This window comes from Hyla sarda, chromosome 7 (assembly GCF_029499605.1).
Source record: "Hyla sarda isolate aHylSar1 chromosome 7, aHylSar1.hap1, whole genome shotgun sequence".
Taxonomy (NCBI): domain Eukaryota; kingdom Metazoa; phylum Chordata; class Amphibia; order Anura; family Hylidae; genus Hyla; species Hyla sarda.
In genome coordinates, this window is record NC_079195.1 from 9921666 (window position 1) to 9939457 (window position 17792).

A 17792-nucleotide genomic window follows, 5' to 3' on the forward strand; every position below is an offset into this window, starting at 1 on the left:
AAGATAATACAGTCACATATATACAGTACCATATAATACCGCTATATGCCTCTAAGATACTATTGTCACTTAAATCCCTTATAATACTGTCATATAGTGCCAAGATAATACAGTCACATATATACAGTACCATATAATACCGCTATATGCCTCTAAGATACTATTGTCACTTAAATCCCTTATAACACTGTCATATAGTGGCAAGATAATACAGTCACATATATACAGTACCATATAATACCGCTATATGCCTCTAAGATACTATTGTCACTGAAATCCCTTATAATACTGTCATACAGTGCCAAGATAATACAGTCACATCCTTTACCATCCTCCCAATGTGAATAGACGTCTCGGACACTTACTCTGCTCCATCCTTCCCGAACTGTACGGTCACAGAGGAGGCGCCCAATTTGTTGTGGGAAATATTGGGCAGGTTACTGCGCCATGTGAATGTCACCTCAGAGATGGATCCGATGTTGTCCTCAGCGTCTATGAAAGCTGTGTACACTGTGTCCGGTCTAAGATGTCCCCTACGGAGAGAAATAGAAGGTCAGGGGTCAGTATCAATGGAGATGAGCATAAGGGTCACTATTACATATCTATACATTAAAGACATTATAATAGGACCCTGCACCCCTGGTGGTACTGACAGAGCATGTCCGCCACACTCCACCCACCACACTCCGCCCACCACACTCCGCCTGCAACACTCCGCCCACCACACTCCGCCCGCCACGCTCCGCCTGCTGCACTCTGCCCCCCACAACCCTCCCACCACAATCCGCCCACCACAACCCGCCCACCACACTCCTTATGTGGGGAACTATACTGCACCTAATGTGGGGGACTATACTGCACTTAATGTGGAGAACTATACTGCACCTAATGTGGAGAACTATACTGCACTTAATGTGAGGGACTATACTGCACCTAATGTGGGGGACACTATAATTGCGCCTAATGTGGGGAGCTATACTGCACCTAATGTGGGGGAAACAATACTGTGCCTAATGTAGGGAACTATACTGCACCTAATGTGGGGAAAACTATACTGCGCCTAATGTGGGGAACTATACTGCACATAACGTGGGGAACTATACTGCACCTAACGTGGGGAGCTATACTTTACCTAATGTGGGGGAACTATACTACACCTAATGTGGGGGACTATACTGCACCTAATGTGGGGGAACTGTACTGCCAACCTAATTTGGGGGAACTGTACTGCACCTAAAGTGGGGGGAACTGTACTGCACCTAATGTGGGGGAAACTATACTGCACCTAATGTGGAGAACTATACTGCACCTAATGTGGAGAACTATACTGCACCTAATGTGAGGGACTATACTGCACCTAATGTGGGGGACACTATAATTGCGCCTAATGTGGGGAACTATACTGCACCTAATGTGAGGGACTATACTGCACCTAATATGGGGGACACTATACTGCGCCTAATGTGGGGAACTATACTGCACCTAATGTGGGGGAACTGTACTGCACATAATGTTAGGAACTATACTGCACCTAATGTGGGGGACTATACTACACCTAATGTGGGGGACTATACTACACCTAATGTGGGGGAACTATACTGCACCTAATGTGGGGAACTATACTGCACCTAATGTGGGGAGCTATACTGCACCTAATGTGGGGGAAACAATACTGTGCCTAATGTAGGGAACTATACTGCACCTAATGTGGGGAAAACTATACTGCGCCTAATGTGGGGAACTATACTGCACATAACGTGGGGAACTATACTGCACCTAACGTGGGGAGCTATACTTTACCTAATGTGGGGGAACTATACTACACCTAATGTGGGGGACTATACTGCACCTAATGTGGGGGAACTGTACTGCCAACCTAATTTGGGGGAACTGTACTGTACCTAAAGTGGGGGGAACTGTACTGCACCTAATGTGGGGGAAACTATACTGCACCTAATGTGGAGAACTATACTGCACCTAATGTGGAGAACTATACTGCACCTAATGTGAGGGACTATACTGCACCTAATGTGGGGGACACTATAATTGCGCCTAATGTGGGGAACTATACTGCACCTAATGTGAGGGACTATACTGCACCTAATATGGGGGACACTATACTGCGCCTAATGTGGGGAACTATACTGCACCTAATGTGGGGGAACTGTACTGCACATAATGTTAGGAACTATACTGCACCTAATGTGGGGGACTATACTACACCTAATGTGGGGGACTATACTACACCTAATGTGGGGGAACTATACTGCACCTAATGTGGGGAACTATACTGCACCTAATGTGGGGAGCTATACTGCACCTAATGTGGGGAGCAATACTGCACCTAATGTGGAGGAAACAATACTGTGCCTAATGTAGGGAACTATACTGCACCTAATGTGGGGGAAACTATACTGCGACTAATGTGGGGAACTATACTGCACCTAACGTGGGGAGCTATACTTTACCTAATGTGGGGAACTATACTACACACAATGTGGGGGACTTTACTACACCTAATGTGGGGGACTATACTGCACCTAATGTGGGGGAACTGTACTGCCAACCTAATTTGGGGGAACTGTACTGCACCTAAAGTGGGGGGAACTGTACTGCACCTAATGTGGGGGAAACTATACTGCGCCTAATGTGGGGAACTATACTGCACCTAAGGTGGGGAGCTATACTGCACCTAATTTTGGGAACTATACTGCACCTAATGTGGGGGACTATACTGCACCTAATGTGGGGGAACTGTACTGTCAACCTAATTTGGGGGAACTGTACTGCACCTAATGTGGGGGGAACTGTACTGCACCTAATGTGGGGGAAACTATACTGCACCTAATGTGGGGGAAACTATACTGCACCTAATGTGGGGGAAACTATACTGTGCCTAATGTTGGGAACTATACTGCACCTAATGTGGGGGAACTGTACTGCACCTAAAGTGGGGGAAACTACTGCACCTAATGTGGGGGAAACTATACTGCACCTAATGTGGGGGAACAATACTGCACCTAATGTGGGGGAACTATACTGCACCTAATGTGGGGGAAACTATACTGCTCCTAATGTGTGGGGAACTGTACTGCACCCCTAATGTGTGGGAGCTGTACTGCACCCCTAATGTGTGGGAACTGTACTGCACCTAATGTGGGGGAACAATACTGCACCTAATGTGGGGAACTATACTGCAACTAATGTGGGGAGCTATACTGCACCTAATGTGGGGGAGCTATACTGCACCTAATGTGAGGAACTATACTGCACCTAATGTGAGGAACTATACAGCACCTAATGTGGGGGAACTATACAGCACCTAATGTGGAGAACTGTACTGCACCTAATGTAGGGGAACTATACTGCACCTAATGTGGGGGAACTATACTGCACCTAATGTGAGGAACTATACTGCACCTAATGTGGGGGAACTATACTGCACCTAATGTGGGGAGCTATACTGCACCTAATGTGAGGAACTATACTGCACCTAATGTGAGGAACTATACTGCACCTAATGTGGGCGAACTATACTGCACCTAATGTGAGGGAACTATACTGCACCTAATGTGAGGAACTATACAGCACCTAATGTGGGGAACTATACAGCACCTAATGTGGAGAACTGTACTGCACCTAATGTAGGGGAACTATACTGCACCTAATGTGGGGGAACTATACTGCACCTAATGTGGGGGAACTATACTGCACCTAATGTGGGGGGCCTATACTGTACCTAATGCTGGGAAACTATACTGCACCTAATGTGGGGGACTATACTGCACCTAATATGGGGAAACTATACTGCGCCTAATGTGGGGAACTATACTTCACCTAATGTGGGGAACTATACTGCACCTAATGTGGGGGAACTATACTGCACCTAATATGAGGAACTATACTGCCCCTAATGTGGGGAACTATACTGCACCTAATGTGGGGAACTACACTGCACCTAATGTGGGGAACTATACTACACCTAATATGGGGAACTATACTGCACCTAATGTGGGGGGAACTATACTGCACCTAATGTGGGGAACTATACTGCACCTAATATGGGGAACTATACTGCACCTAATGTGGGAGGAACTATACTGCACCTAATGGGGTGAACTATACTGCACCTAATGTGGGGAACTATACTGCACCAAATTGGGAACTATACTGCAGCTAATGTGGGTAGCTATAATGCACCTAATGTGGGGAACTATATTGCACCTAATGTGGGGAATTCTACTGCACCTAATGTGGGAAACTATATTGCACCTAATGGGGTGAACTATACTGCACCAAGTTGGGGAACTATACTGCACCTAATGTGGGTAGCTATAATGCACCTAATGTGGGGAACTATACTGCACCTAATGTGGGGAACTATACTGCACCTAATGTGGGGAACTATACTGCACCTAATGTGGGGAACTATAATGCACCTAATGTGGGGAACTATACTGCACCTAATGTGGGGAACTATACTGCACCTAATGTGGGGAACTATACTGCACCAAATTGGGGAACTATACTGCACCTAATGTGGGTAGCTATACTGCACCTAATGTGGGGAACTATACTGCACCTAATGTGGGGAACTATACTGCACCTAATGTGGGGGGAACTATACTGCACCTAATGTGGGGGGAACTATACTGCACCTAATGTGGGGGAACTATACTGCACCTAATGTGGGGGAACTATACTGCACCTAACGTGGGGGAACTATACTGCACCTAATGTGAGAAACTATACTGCACCTAATGTGGGGAACTATACTGCACCTAATGTGGGGGACTATACTGCACCTAATGTGGGGAAACTATACTGTGCCTAATGTTGGGGAACTATACTTCACCAAATGTGGGGAACTATACTTCATCTAATGTTGGGGAACTATACTGCACCTAATGTGAGGAACTATACTGCACCTAATGTGGGGAGCTATAATGCACCTAATGGGGGGAACTATACTGCCCCTATACTGCACCTAATGTGGGGGAACTATACTGCACTTAATGTGGTGAACTATACTGCACCTAATGTGAGGAACTATACTGCACCTAATGTGATGAACTATACTGCACCTAATGTGGGGGAACTATACTGCACCTAATGTGGGGGAACTATACTGCACCTAATGTGGGGAAACTATACTGCACCTAATGTAAGGAACTATACTGCACCTAATGTGTGGGAACTATACTGCACCTAATGTGGGGGAACTATACTGCACCTAATGTGTGGGAACTATACTGCACCTAATGTGGGGGAACTATACTGCACCTAATGTGGGGGAACTGTCGGGGGGGGGGCAACATAATGAAGTGCTCCGTCTTCCAGGCAGCCTTAATCTGTCCCCGCCCAGCACCAGACTTATTTATGGGCTGCCTTTTTTTACCACCATGAGGTTTACCCTCCTCTATTAAGATGAGTCCACCATAAGTTACCTGTAACACCCACCTGACTCTTGAATCACCAAACCACAGCTGTGACAGTGTATACAATATGCCAGGTATTTTTTATTTATTCTTATACATTTTGTTCTGCTGGGTGCGGGCTGCAGGGGTTGTGACATCACAGCCATGCCCCTCTTTACGTCCCGCCACACCCCCTCCACCCCCTCCCATAGACTTGCATTGTGGAACAAAATGTTACTAACGCTGGGGCAGTGGAGTGTCCCTTTAAATCAGGGATTGTGGGAGGAAATTCACTGTGCACACAATTACTTCTTCCTCATATAGCTCAAATGTATACCTCTATACAGGCAAGACTACAGGAGCTATATATATACATATATATATATATATATATATATATATATATATATATACATATATATATATATATATGTGTTATATGTATATGTGTGTATATATGTATATGTGTATATATATATATATATATACACACACACACACACACAATAGGGAGAAGAACAGCCCACCTGGGTAGTAGACATAAACTGGTGGTGCACGCAGATTCTGGGGCTGTGGTCTGAAGCCCTCCATTAGTATAACAAAAAAGGATCTTTCCGCAGCACAAAGTGAGGGGAAAAAAGTTGGTGGTTTATTCCATATTAAAAAGTGTTTTTACAGCAAGCGATGTTTCGACCAGGCTCACCCAGTCTTTTTCAAACAGTGCATCTGGAACATCTGGCACATGTGTGAGGCATCTGGCACATGTGTGAGGCATCTGGCACATCTGGCACATGTGTGAGGCATCTGGCACATCTGGCATATGTGTGAGGCATCTGGCACATGTGTGAGGCATCTGGCACATCTGGCACATGTGTGAGGCATCTGGCACATCTGGCACATGTGTGAGGCATCTGGCACATCTGGCACATGTGTGAGGCATCTGGCGCATCTGGCACATGTGTGAGGCATCTGGCACATCTGGCACATCTGGCACATGTGTGAGGCATCTGGCACATCTGGCACATGTGTGAGGCATCTGGCACATCTGGCACATGTGTGAGGCATCTGGCACATCTGGCATATGTGTGAGGCATCTGGCACATGTGTGAGGCATCTGGCACATCTGGCACATGTGTGAGGCATCTGGCACATCTGGCACATGTGTGAGGCATCTGGCACATCTGGCACATGTGTGAGGCATCTGGCGCATCTGGCACATGTGTGAGGCATCTGGCACATCTGGCACATCTGGCACATGTGTGAGGCATCTGGCACATCTGGCACATCTGGCACATGTGTGAGGCATCTGGCACATCTGGCACATGTGTGAGGCATCTGGCACATCTGGCATATGTGTGAGGCATCTGGCACATCTGGCACATGTGTGAGGCATCTGGCACATCTGGCACATGTGTGAGGCATCTGGCACATCTGGCACATGTGTGAGGCATCTGGCGCATCTGGCACATGTGTGAGGCATCTGGCACATCTGGCACATCTGGCACATGTGTGAGGCATCTGGCACATCTGGCACATCTGGCACATGTGTGAGGCATCTGGCACATCTGGCACATGTGTGAGGCATCTGGCACATCTGGCATATGTGTGAGGCATCTGGCACATGTGTGAGGCATCTGGCACATCTGGCACATGTGTGAGGCATCTGGCACATCTGGCACATGTGTGAGGCATCTGGCACATCTGGCACATGTGTGAGGCATCTGGCGCATCTGGCACATGTGTGAGGCATCTGGCACATCTGGCACATCTGGCACATGTGTGAGGCATCTGGCACATCTGGCACATCTGGCACATGTGTGAGGCATCTGGCACATCTGGCACATGTGTGAGGCATCTGGCACATCTGGCATATGTGTGAGGCATCTGGCACATGTGTGAGGCATCTGGCACATCTGGCACATGTGTGAGGCATCTGGCACATCTGGCACATGTGTGAGGCATCTGGCACATCTGGCACATGTGTGAGGCATCTGGCACATCTGGCACATGTGTGAGGCATCTGGCACATCTGGCAAATCTGGCACATGTGTGAGGCATCTGGCACATGTGGCACATGTGTGAGGCATCTGGCACATCTGGCACATGTGTGAGGCATCTGGCACATCTGGCACATGTATGAGGCATCTGGCACATCTGGCACATGTGTGAGGCATCTGGCACATCTGGCACATGTGTGAGGCATCTGGCACATCTGGCACATGTGTGAGGCATCTGGCACATCTGGCACATGTTTGAGGCATCTGGCACATCTGGCACATGTGTGAGGCATCTGACACATCTAAAGTGGGAATAGATTGGATTTTTCTGTAGTCCAGTAGAGAATAATATTCTAACAGCTAATTCTGCGAGCACCAAGAGTATATGTGTGTGTACCTGCTCCTATGTGGCAGATGTCCCGGTCTGGTCACTTCATTGTGACTAGACTGGGTGCTTCTGCCATGTGAGGATATGGTAATACCGAGGCTGGCACACCGGACCTATCACTTCATTGTGACGGGACCAGCTGCCTTTGCCCGGTGTTGAACATAGTGAGTGACCTATGGATGTGAATAACAACATGGGGTTCATTCCTATTAATTCCCATGTATGTATCTTGGTGCTGCTTAAAATTCTATACATATTATATAATCGCTACCTCAGGTATATGGTCTTCTACAATATAATATAGTCTGGCTACTTTTCCCACTTCAAAGATGGCGCCCGTGAGCCTTAAAGGGTACCTCTCATCAAATAAACTTTGGATATATTTTAGATTCATGAATGTTGAATAACTTTCCAATAGCATGTTAATGAAAAATATGCTTCTTTCTATTGTATTTTTCCCGATCAGTCCTGTCAGCACAAGCATTTCTGACTCAGGCTGGAGTCCTAAACACTCAGAGCTGCCAGCCTGCTTTGTTCCCAGCCAAACAGGCTGTGAAAAAAGCAGACTGGCAGCTCGTAGTGTTTAGGACTCCAGCATGAGTCTGAAATTCTTGCTGCCAGGACTGGTAGGGAGACCCCTAGTAGTCATTTCTTCAAAAAGGAAAATTTAATAGAAAGAAGCATATTTTTTTAATAACATGAAATTGTAAAGTTATTCTGCATACATTAATCTATAATATATCAAAAGGTTTTTTGATGAGAGGTACCCTTTAACTGCAGAGTGCACAGGCGCGAATATATCTAGTCTGACACTCTGTAGTTGAGCTGCGCGCGCACGTCTTGGACGTGCGTCACGTGACGTTACGTACACGTTGATTGGCTGAGAATCACACATGCCCTGGATTATGTCATGGAGAGCCCATTTGCGGCGCGAGCATGCACAGCTGCCATTTTATTGTCACGATTCGGCTGGCTGGAGGTGGATCCTCTGTGCCAGAGAGGGATTGGCGTGGACCGTGTCGGTGGACCGGTTCTAAGTTGCTACTGGTATTCACCAGAGCCCGCCGCAAAGCGGGATGGTCTTGCAGCGGCGGTAGCAACCAGGTCGTATCCACCGGCAACGGCTCAACCTCTCTGACTGCTGAGATAAGCGCGGTACAAGGGAGTAGACAAGAGCAAGGTCGGACGTAGCAGAAGGTCAGGGCAGGCAGCAAGGATCGTAGTCAGGGGCAATGGCAGGAGGTCTGGAACACAGGCTAGGAACACACAAGGAAACGCTTTCACTGGCACAATGGCAACAAGATCCGGCGAGGGAGTGCAGGGGAAGTGAGGTTTAAGTAGGGAAGTGCACAGGTGAAGGTACTAATTAAAACCTCATGCGCCAATCAGTGGCGCACTGGCCCTTTAAATTGCAAAGACCCGGCGCGCGCGCGCCCTAAGGAGCGGGGCCGCGCGTGCCGGGACAGCACAGACGGGGAACGGGTCTGGTAAGCGAGTCGGGATGCACATAGCGAGCGGGCGCGTCCCGCATCACGAATCGCATCCCGGCTGGGAACATTATCGCAGCGCACCCGGTCAGCAGGTCTGACCGGGGCGCTGCGAATAGGAGAACGCTGCGATCTCTCCGGGGAGGAGCGGGGACCCGGAGCGCTCGGCGTAACAGTTATGATGCCGGTTATACCGGTAATGGCGGCCATAACTGTTTTGATAGCATCTGGTGAGTGTTATGACATCTCCACCCCCTAATCAAATGATCGTTTTCTCCGATGTGTACCTATTAACTATTTAAGGCAGTATCTGCCTTTAATATGTTTTTGTTATTCACTAGCACTTTACCATATGTATTGTAACATATGTACTTTCTATACACATGAAATATTATAATGATGTAATTACCGTATTTATTGGGGTATACCACGGCCTATAACACGCACCCTTATTTTACCAAGGATATTTGGGTAAAAAAAGTTTTTTACCCAAATATCCTTGGTAAAATGAGGGTGCGTGTGTGTGCATGTGTATACCCCCGATATACTGTTTCTGACCCCGCAGAAGCCCCCAGGAAAGGCAGGGGGAGAGAGGCTTCTCTCCCCCCTGCCTTTCCTGGGGTCTAGAGCCCTGCTGCCGCCGCTTCTCTCCCGCTGGCTATCTGCGCCGCTGCCCGTTCTCTCCCCCTGACTATTGGTGCCGACACCCGATTGCCGGCGCCGATAGAGAGGGGGAAAGAAGCGGCGCCGGCAATGGGGCAGCGGCGCCGATAGCCAGGGAGAGAGAAGGGGCAGCGGCACCCATTGCCGGTGCCGCTGCCCCGTTGCCTCCCCCATCCCTGGTTGTATAATTACCTGTTGCCGGGGTCGGGTCCGCGTTGTTTCAGGCCTCCAGTGTTCGTCCCCTGCGTCGTTGCTATGCGCTGCAAGACGCAATGACGTCACTCGTTATTTTGCCGCGCCATGCAGTGCATAGCAACGACGCATGGGAAGCACACCGGAGGCCTTAAACAGCACGGACCCGACCCCAGCAACAGGTAATTGTACAACCGGGCATGGGGGAGGCAACGTGGCAGCGGCGCCGGCAATGAGCGTCGCTGGCCCTTCTCTCCCCCTGTCTGTCGGCGCCGCTGCCCCATTGCCGGCGCCGCTTCTCTCCCCCTGGCTATCGGCGCCGGCAATGGGGCAGCAGCACCGATAGCCAGGGGGAGAGAACGGGCAGTGGCGCAGATAGCCAGGGGGAGAGAACGGGCAGCGGCACCGATAGCAAGGGGGAGAGAAGGGCCGGCAGCAGGGCTCTAGACCCCGGACAGGCAGGGGCAGAGAAGCGGGCAGCGCTGGTGGTCTCTGCACCTGCAAAACCGCTGCAGTTCATTGATTGAAAGCGCCGGCTTTAAATCACTGAACTGCAGCGGCTTATCGGCGTATAACACACAGATAGACTTTAGGCTAAAAAATTTTGCCTAAAAAGTGCGTGTTATACGCCGATAAATATGGTATGTAATTGTTGCACTTTGATACCAGTTGATTGGTACCCTTATTTATATGTGTGTATATCTTTGAATGTGCACTGCTTGAAAAAGACTGGGTGAGCCTGGTCGAAACGTTGCTTGCTGTGAAAACACCCCCTGTCCCAACATCCCATCTCAACCTCCCGTCTCGACCAGTAATATGTGTTCCAGGTATTGAAATATCTCCAGCCATACGGAAGTTATGTGGGAACATTCATTTCCCATTGATTTTCATGGGACTTTAAACAAAACCCTGAACCTCAAAAATGGGGGTAGTTAAGGGTTAAATTAACTATCCTATATTTTAAGTGGAGATATAAGTAACATGTGACCAAGTATTATCGAAATATCTCCAGCCATTTGGAAGTTATGCAGTAACAAATATTTCCCATAGACTTGCATGGGACTTTAAACATAAACCCCGCCCCTGGCAAATGGGGGTGAGTAAGGGTTAAATCACCTATCCTATGTTTGTTGTTGACATAGAAGTAACATGTGGCCAAGTTTCATGTTAATATCTTTAGCCGTTTCGACGTGATGCTGGAACATACACACATTGTGTTTTATATATATATATATATATATATATATATCTTTCCCCCCGCGCCCAAAGTCCATGGGAGTCTTGACGAGGCCCCAACCTCAGGATAGGTTGATGATGCAGTGTCGGTCGTGCGGTGTAGTGATTACGTACTTGTATACAGTGTAGTCTGGGATGTTTCCATTAGACCCCTGTACAGACACAGCGACATTTCCCCAAACACTGGCGCCCCCAGCAGTGAGGACGGACACTTTGTATCTCCAGCCTAAAAGACAAAAAGGAATAGAAAATTCTACAGTGATCAACTAATCTGGACAAAGACCTGCTCACAGCTAAGGGTGTGTTACATTGTTTCCACAAGGTATAACTGAAGGCCTGCCACACATAAATGCCTGATGGACAATTTAAGTGGGACCCCCGAACCCCCATATAGACTATACTCCTTCCTTTGATGCCGTCCTGTTCACTTACTGTATGTAGCATAGTAAGGGGAAAGATGCACAATGTTATGGGGTATTTGTGGACAACACAATGATGGGGGATCTGTAGATAACACAATGATGGGGGATCTGTGAATAACACAATGATGGGGGATATGTAGATAACACAATGATGGGGGATATGTAGATAACACAATGATGGGGGATCTGTGAATAACACAATGATGGGGGGGATCTGTAGATAACACAATGATGGGGGATCTGTAGATAACACAATGAGGGGGGATCTGTAGATAACACAAAGATGGGGGAATATGTGGATAACACAATGATGGGGGATCTGTGGATAACACAATGATGGGGGATCTGTAGATAACACAATGATGGGGGATCTGTGGATAACACAATGATGGGGGATCTGTAGATGAGGGCAAATCATTCCATCTTTACCAGGCTACTGTTATCTTGGTATGAGACTATTTTGGGGTCTGATAACCTTTGGTGCTGACAGATATTGCATCTGGTGGAAAATGTTAAAATAGTGAAGCAATAAATACATGAAAGCAGTAAAAAATGACAGAATAACTTACGGGAAAAGTTTATCTGGTCTCCTGTGTTTAGGTAAAATGTCTGAGTGTTGGATGTGACTCCTCGGTATTGATCAGCGTAGTGTCCCATCCATGGGCAGCCACCACCGGGACAAGGGAACCCCTCCCCCTGAGGAGAACATTCACAATTAATAACCCTTAGTATTATATTATCTGTGAATAGCACTGAGGATTCTGGGACAGGTGACAAAATGAGCTCCTCCCCCTTATCTTATCTGGGTTAGGAGACGACAATGATCATATTTCCTTTGACTTACGGCTATGAAGGAGTCGTATGAAGAGCTCGGGAATCCAATGAAGCCATCGGGGTTTCTGATGCTCTCGGTGTAATACCTGTAGCTCCTCATGTGATTACAGGCGACTAATTCATCAACAGCTAAGAGATAAATGAAAATAATCAGCAATATTATAGAGAATAAGGAAAAAATAAATAAAAGGATTTATAAATCTCCTGCAGATGTTATTCATGTAGGAAATTCTATGGCATATCCTATATCCTTTACGTCACTATACATTCTCTATATCATCCCGCATCCACCTTCTTACCAGATGTCCTCTATATCATCCCATATCCTCCTCCTTACCAGACATCCTCCATGTCCTCTATGTTAACCCATGTTGTCTTTGTCATCCCATGTTCTCTATGTCATCCCCTGTTCTCTATGTCATCCCATGTTCTCTATGTCATCCCATGTTCTCTATGTCATCCCATGTCTCACATCCACCTTCTTACCAGATGTCCTCTATGTCCGAGGGCCCTCTATGTTGACTCACATTTTATATGTCATCACATGTCCTTTATATCATCCCACATTATCCTCGTCATTGGACAACCTCCATGCCCCACGTCCCCTACGTCACTCTTTGTTCTCTTTGTCATCCCCAATCCTCCATTGCACATCATATCCTTCATGTTATCCCATGTACTATTTGTCTTCTGATATCCTCCATCCTCTGAATCATCCCCCATCCTCCATTTTGTCTCATGTCCTTCATGTCATCTAAGGACCTCTACATTTCTCAGACAATTTTACAGACAATAAAGTGATAATGATTTGTATAATTACTCGGTGCAACGTTATCGGGGTTCACATGACTGATGACCTCATTCTTCTTACATCCCGGCATTTTTTTTCCTCCATTTGGAAAGAAATCCAGATGACCAACTGTCTGACTCATCCCATACCCTCCGGTACCTGAGAACAATGGACATTACACTGGATGAAGAGCTGGGCCCCCTCTCTACACCAGTCCCCGATTATATGATTACAGATTATTTCCTGCGGGTATTGTCATTTATTTACACATAAACATGATGATGATAAAAGACCCCCCCCCCACCAATGACATCTCACTCAGCCTATGGGGAAACAAGCTAATGGTGTCACCCACACTCATCAGCTCTTTGTGGTCTGGCCCTATAATCCAGAGATCCCCTGTGGATTGTCATGATAGGGGGGCAGGAAACAGGGAGTAATGAGCCCTAACTGTCCCTACAACCACAGTCCCTTCCTATTGCCCATCAGCCCTAAATGACAGATCGACAACCACAAGGACGGACCCTATACTGCGCTGAAGTGCATGGGTGTAAAAGTCAACAAAACAAACGGAACTGTACAAAGTCAGAAAACAAGTCAGAAACATAACGGGAGTACAATAACCAACAAACAGATATATAAATACAAACAAGGCAGGAAATAGCATGCTAACAGGTCAGGAAATCAAGAGCACTGTTCATACTGGACTCAGAACAAGGAAAACACTAGACACTCCACTCCAATAATGGAGGTACAACAATACTAAAGCAAAATAGGCTCCTAGATAGCGGGCACTCTCTACAGTGTGAGCAGGATGCTAGCCTCAAAGGAAACAAAAATCCTAAATACAAGAAAACATGGGTACCGGCACAAGACTAACTCACTCCTAGATATACAGAATAGCACAAGGCACAGAACAGGATTCTATCCAAGGAGATTAAGGATCAAACAAGGTCAAAACAGGACTGAAAAAATGCACAGTGTGACAGATTTAGGAAACACAAAGCAGAACGAGTACAGGATTACTAAAAACCCAACGAAGTACTCAAGCAAGGCAAGCTAAAATCTAAATTCAGTATATTAGACAGGACAGATAACTATGGTTAAAACTCAGGACACATGCTCAGACAGACATAGTGAAGCTAAAGCAAACATGGTCAGAATAACAGGTTTAATTACCACCCCAGAACAGCACCTGAAGAGCCCTTATATATCCTCCAAGTGCTGAAGGCTGGAAGCATTAAAGAGGTTCTCCACCATAAGGTGATTTTAGTATGTACCTGGCAGACAGTAATGGACATGTTTAGGAAGGATCTGCGCTTGTCTTGGGGCTAAATGGCTATGTCTACAACACTGTGGCTAGCTTCATTTTTTAAATGGCATTTCCTGTTTGATTTATCTTTTTTTTTTTTTTTTTTAACTACAAATGCCATAATTCAATTTTCCTCCCTCCCACACATCAGCCACCACAACCATTGAAACATATGTGGTGTCCCGGTACCGCATCATATACGGTACCTATGTAGGTTTGGTTCCCCATAGCCAGAGTCCCTAGGACGTAGGGATCCCTGTCACTTATTTAATCCCTAGTCGCCTCTATTCTAATGTATAAATCACTAAGTTATTCAAAGGATAATGTAAATAGAATAACATATGTAAATAAATGGTTAATTACTTGTTTCCATAGCGTTGCAGGACCTGCGGGTCATGTGTCTAGGTGAACTCTATGGTATTAAGCTTAAGGACCTGTGGATGCGCTGTGACATAAGCAATCCCATCTCACCATGTAATGGTGTGTCAGGATCCAGATACTGTGAGGATACTGGTGGTGGATCCTCTGTGTCAATGGGGTGATGACGTGGGCCGTACCAGGGGAACGGAGTCTAAGGGGTTACTGGTTTTCACCAGAGCCCGCCGCAAAGCGGGATGGACTTGCAGCGGCAGGTAACCTCCAGGTCGTTCCACCCGATAGCGACTCAACCCCAACTGACGGCTGAGAAAGTCAGGGGCAACGGCAGAGGGTCTGGAACACTGGCTTGGGACATACAAGGAAACGCTTTCACTGACACAAGGCAACAAGATCCGGCAATACTGGGAAGGGGAAGTGAGGTTATATAGAGAGGGCACAGGTGTGAGCACTAATTGGGCCAGGCGCACTGGCCCTTTAAATCGCAGAGAGCCCGCGCGCGCCCTAGGGAGCGGGGCCGCGTGCGCCGGGACTGAGCCGTCGGGGAACGGGACAGGTTAGGAGACCGGGATGCGAGCCGCTACGCGGGTCGCATCCCCGCCGGTAACATTAATGCAGCGCTCTCGGTCAGCAGGTCTGACCGGAGCGCTGCAAGAAGGTGAACGCCGCGAGCGGTCCGGGGAGGAGCAGGGACCCGGAGCGCTCGGTGTATCAGTACCCCCCCCCCCCCCTTGGGTCTCCCCCTCTTTTTGGAACCCAAAAACTTGCGAATGAGCTCCTTGTCGAGAATATTATCCTCGGGTTCCCAAGACCTTTCTTCGGGGCCACAATTCTCCCAATCTACGAGAATTTTTTTTTTTTACCTCTGACCCTTTTGGACGCGAGGATTTCCTTAACAGCGAAGACATCGGAGGAGCCAGAGACAGGAGCTGGAGCGACAACCTTGGGAGAGAAGCGGTTAAGAACAAGAGGTTTGAGAAGAGAAACATGAAAAGAGTTAGGAATACGGAGAGAAGGGGGAAGAAGAAGTTTGTAGGAGACAGGATTGATTTGACTCTTGATTTTAAAAGGTCCAAGATAATGTGGTCCCAGCTTATAGCTGGGAACACGGAAGCTGATATACTTGGCAGAGAGCCACACTTTGTCCCCAGGAGCGAAGACAGGAGGAGTTCTTCTCTTTTTATCGGCATGTCTCTTCATACAAGACGAGGCCAGTAGGAGCGACTTTTGAGTTTCCTTCCAGATGATAGAGAAGTCCCGGGTAACTTCATCAACAGCAGGCAATCCAGAAGAAGTGGGAATGGGGAGGGGGGGCAGAGGGTGACGGCTGTACACCACAAAGAACGGGGATTTGGCAGAGGATTCAGAGTTTTTGAAATTGTACCAGAATTCAGCCCAGGGTAGAAGGTCGACCCAATCATCTTGGCGGGAGGAAACAAAATGTCGCAAATAGTCACCAAGGATCTGGTTAACTCTCTCTACTTGTCCATTGGATTGGGGATGATAGGAGGATGATAAATTTAATTTGATTTTTAATAGATTACAGAGAGCTCTCCAAAATTTCGATACAAATTGGACGCCTCTATCCGAGACGATATGCGTGGGTAGCCCGTGAAGGTGAAAAATATGCATAAAAAATAGCTTCGCCAACTGTGGTGCAGAAGGAAGACCTGGAAGCGAAATGAAATGTGCCATCTTGGAGAAACGATCAACGACCACCCAGATGACTGTGTTGCCATGGGATACAGGCAGATCCGTAATAAAATCCATGGCAATTTGAGACCATGGCTGCTCAGGAAAAGGTAAAGGAAGGAGGAGTCCAGCAGGCTTCTGGCGAGGGGTCTTGTCCCGGGCACAAACTGTACAGGCACGAATGAAATCAGCGACATCACCCTCCAGCGTAGGCCACCAATATAAATGAGAAATAGGTTGGATGGACTTCTTGACGCCAGCGTGGCCAGCGAGGTGTGAGGAATGTCCCCACTTGAGGATCTTGAGGCGCTGGCGTGGAGGGACAAAGGTCTTTCCAGGAGGAGTTTGTCTAATAGAAGCTGGAGCAGAGGAGACCAGGCACTCAGGAGGTACTATGTGTTGTAGAGGGGCTTCAGATTCGGTAGCATCAGAGGAACGTGAAAGGGCGTCAGCCCTGATGTTTTTGTCAGTAGGACGAAAGTGAATCTCAAAGTTAAAGCGTGCAAAAAACAACGACCACCTAGCCTGGCGAGGGTTCAGACGTTGGGCAGACTGGAGATACGAGAGATTCTTGTGATCTGTGTAGATGACAATGGGGTGTTTGGAACCTTCCAGTAGATGCCTCCATTCTGCGAGTGCTAACTTGATGGCCAGAAGTTCACGATCACCAATGGAGTAATTTTTTTCCGCCGGAGAGAAGGTTTTAGAAAAGAAACCACAAGTAATATTATGTCTGGTAGAGTTTTTTTGAAGGAGTACGGCTACGGACCCGACTGAGGAGGCGTCCACTTCCAGCAAGAAGGGTTTCAATGGATCAGGTCTGGACAGTACTGGAGCAGAAGCGAAGGCAGTTTTGAGGCGATTGAAGGCCTCATCCGCTTGAGGAGGCCAGGACTTAGGGTTTGCATTCTTCCTGGTTAGGGCCACAATCGGAGCCAAAATGGTGGAAAAATTAGGAATAAACTGTCGGTAGTAGTTGGCAAATCC

The 17792-nt window shown here is 47.4% G+C and overlaps 1 protein-coding gene across 1 annotated transcript in view; it reads right to left on the bottom strand.

Annotated features, from left to right (window-relative positions):
- Positions 1 to 361: 361 nt before the first annotated feature.
- LOC130283080 (pancreatic lipase-related protein 2-like) overlaps positions 362 to 17792 on the bottom strand; it is a gene marked incomplete at its 5' end in the record, with an annotated part of 42066 nt that continues 24635 nt past the window's right edge. The window contains 5 exons of the mRNA XM_056532270.1: positions 362 to 533; positions 11495 to 11606; positions 12372 to 12498; positions 12647 to 12765; positions 13457 to 13576. Coding sequence (XP_056388245.1) covers positions 362 to 533; positions 11495 to 11606; positions 12372 to 12498; positions 12647 to 12765; positions 13457 to 13576 — 650 coding nt within the window. The remainder of the gene's footprint in view (positions 534 to 11494; positions 11607 to 12371; positions 12499 to 12646; positions 12766 to 13456; positions 13577 to 17792) is intronic.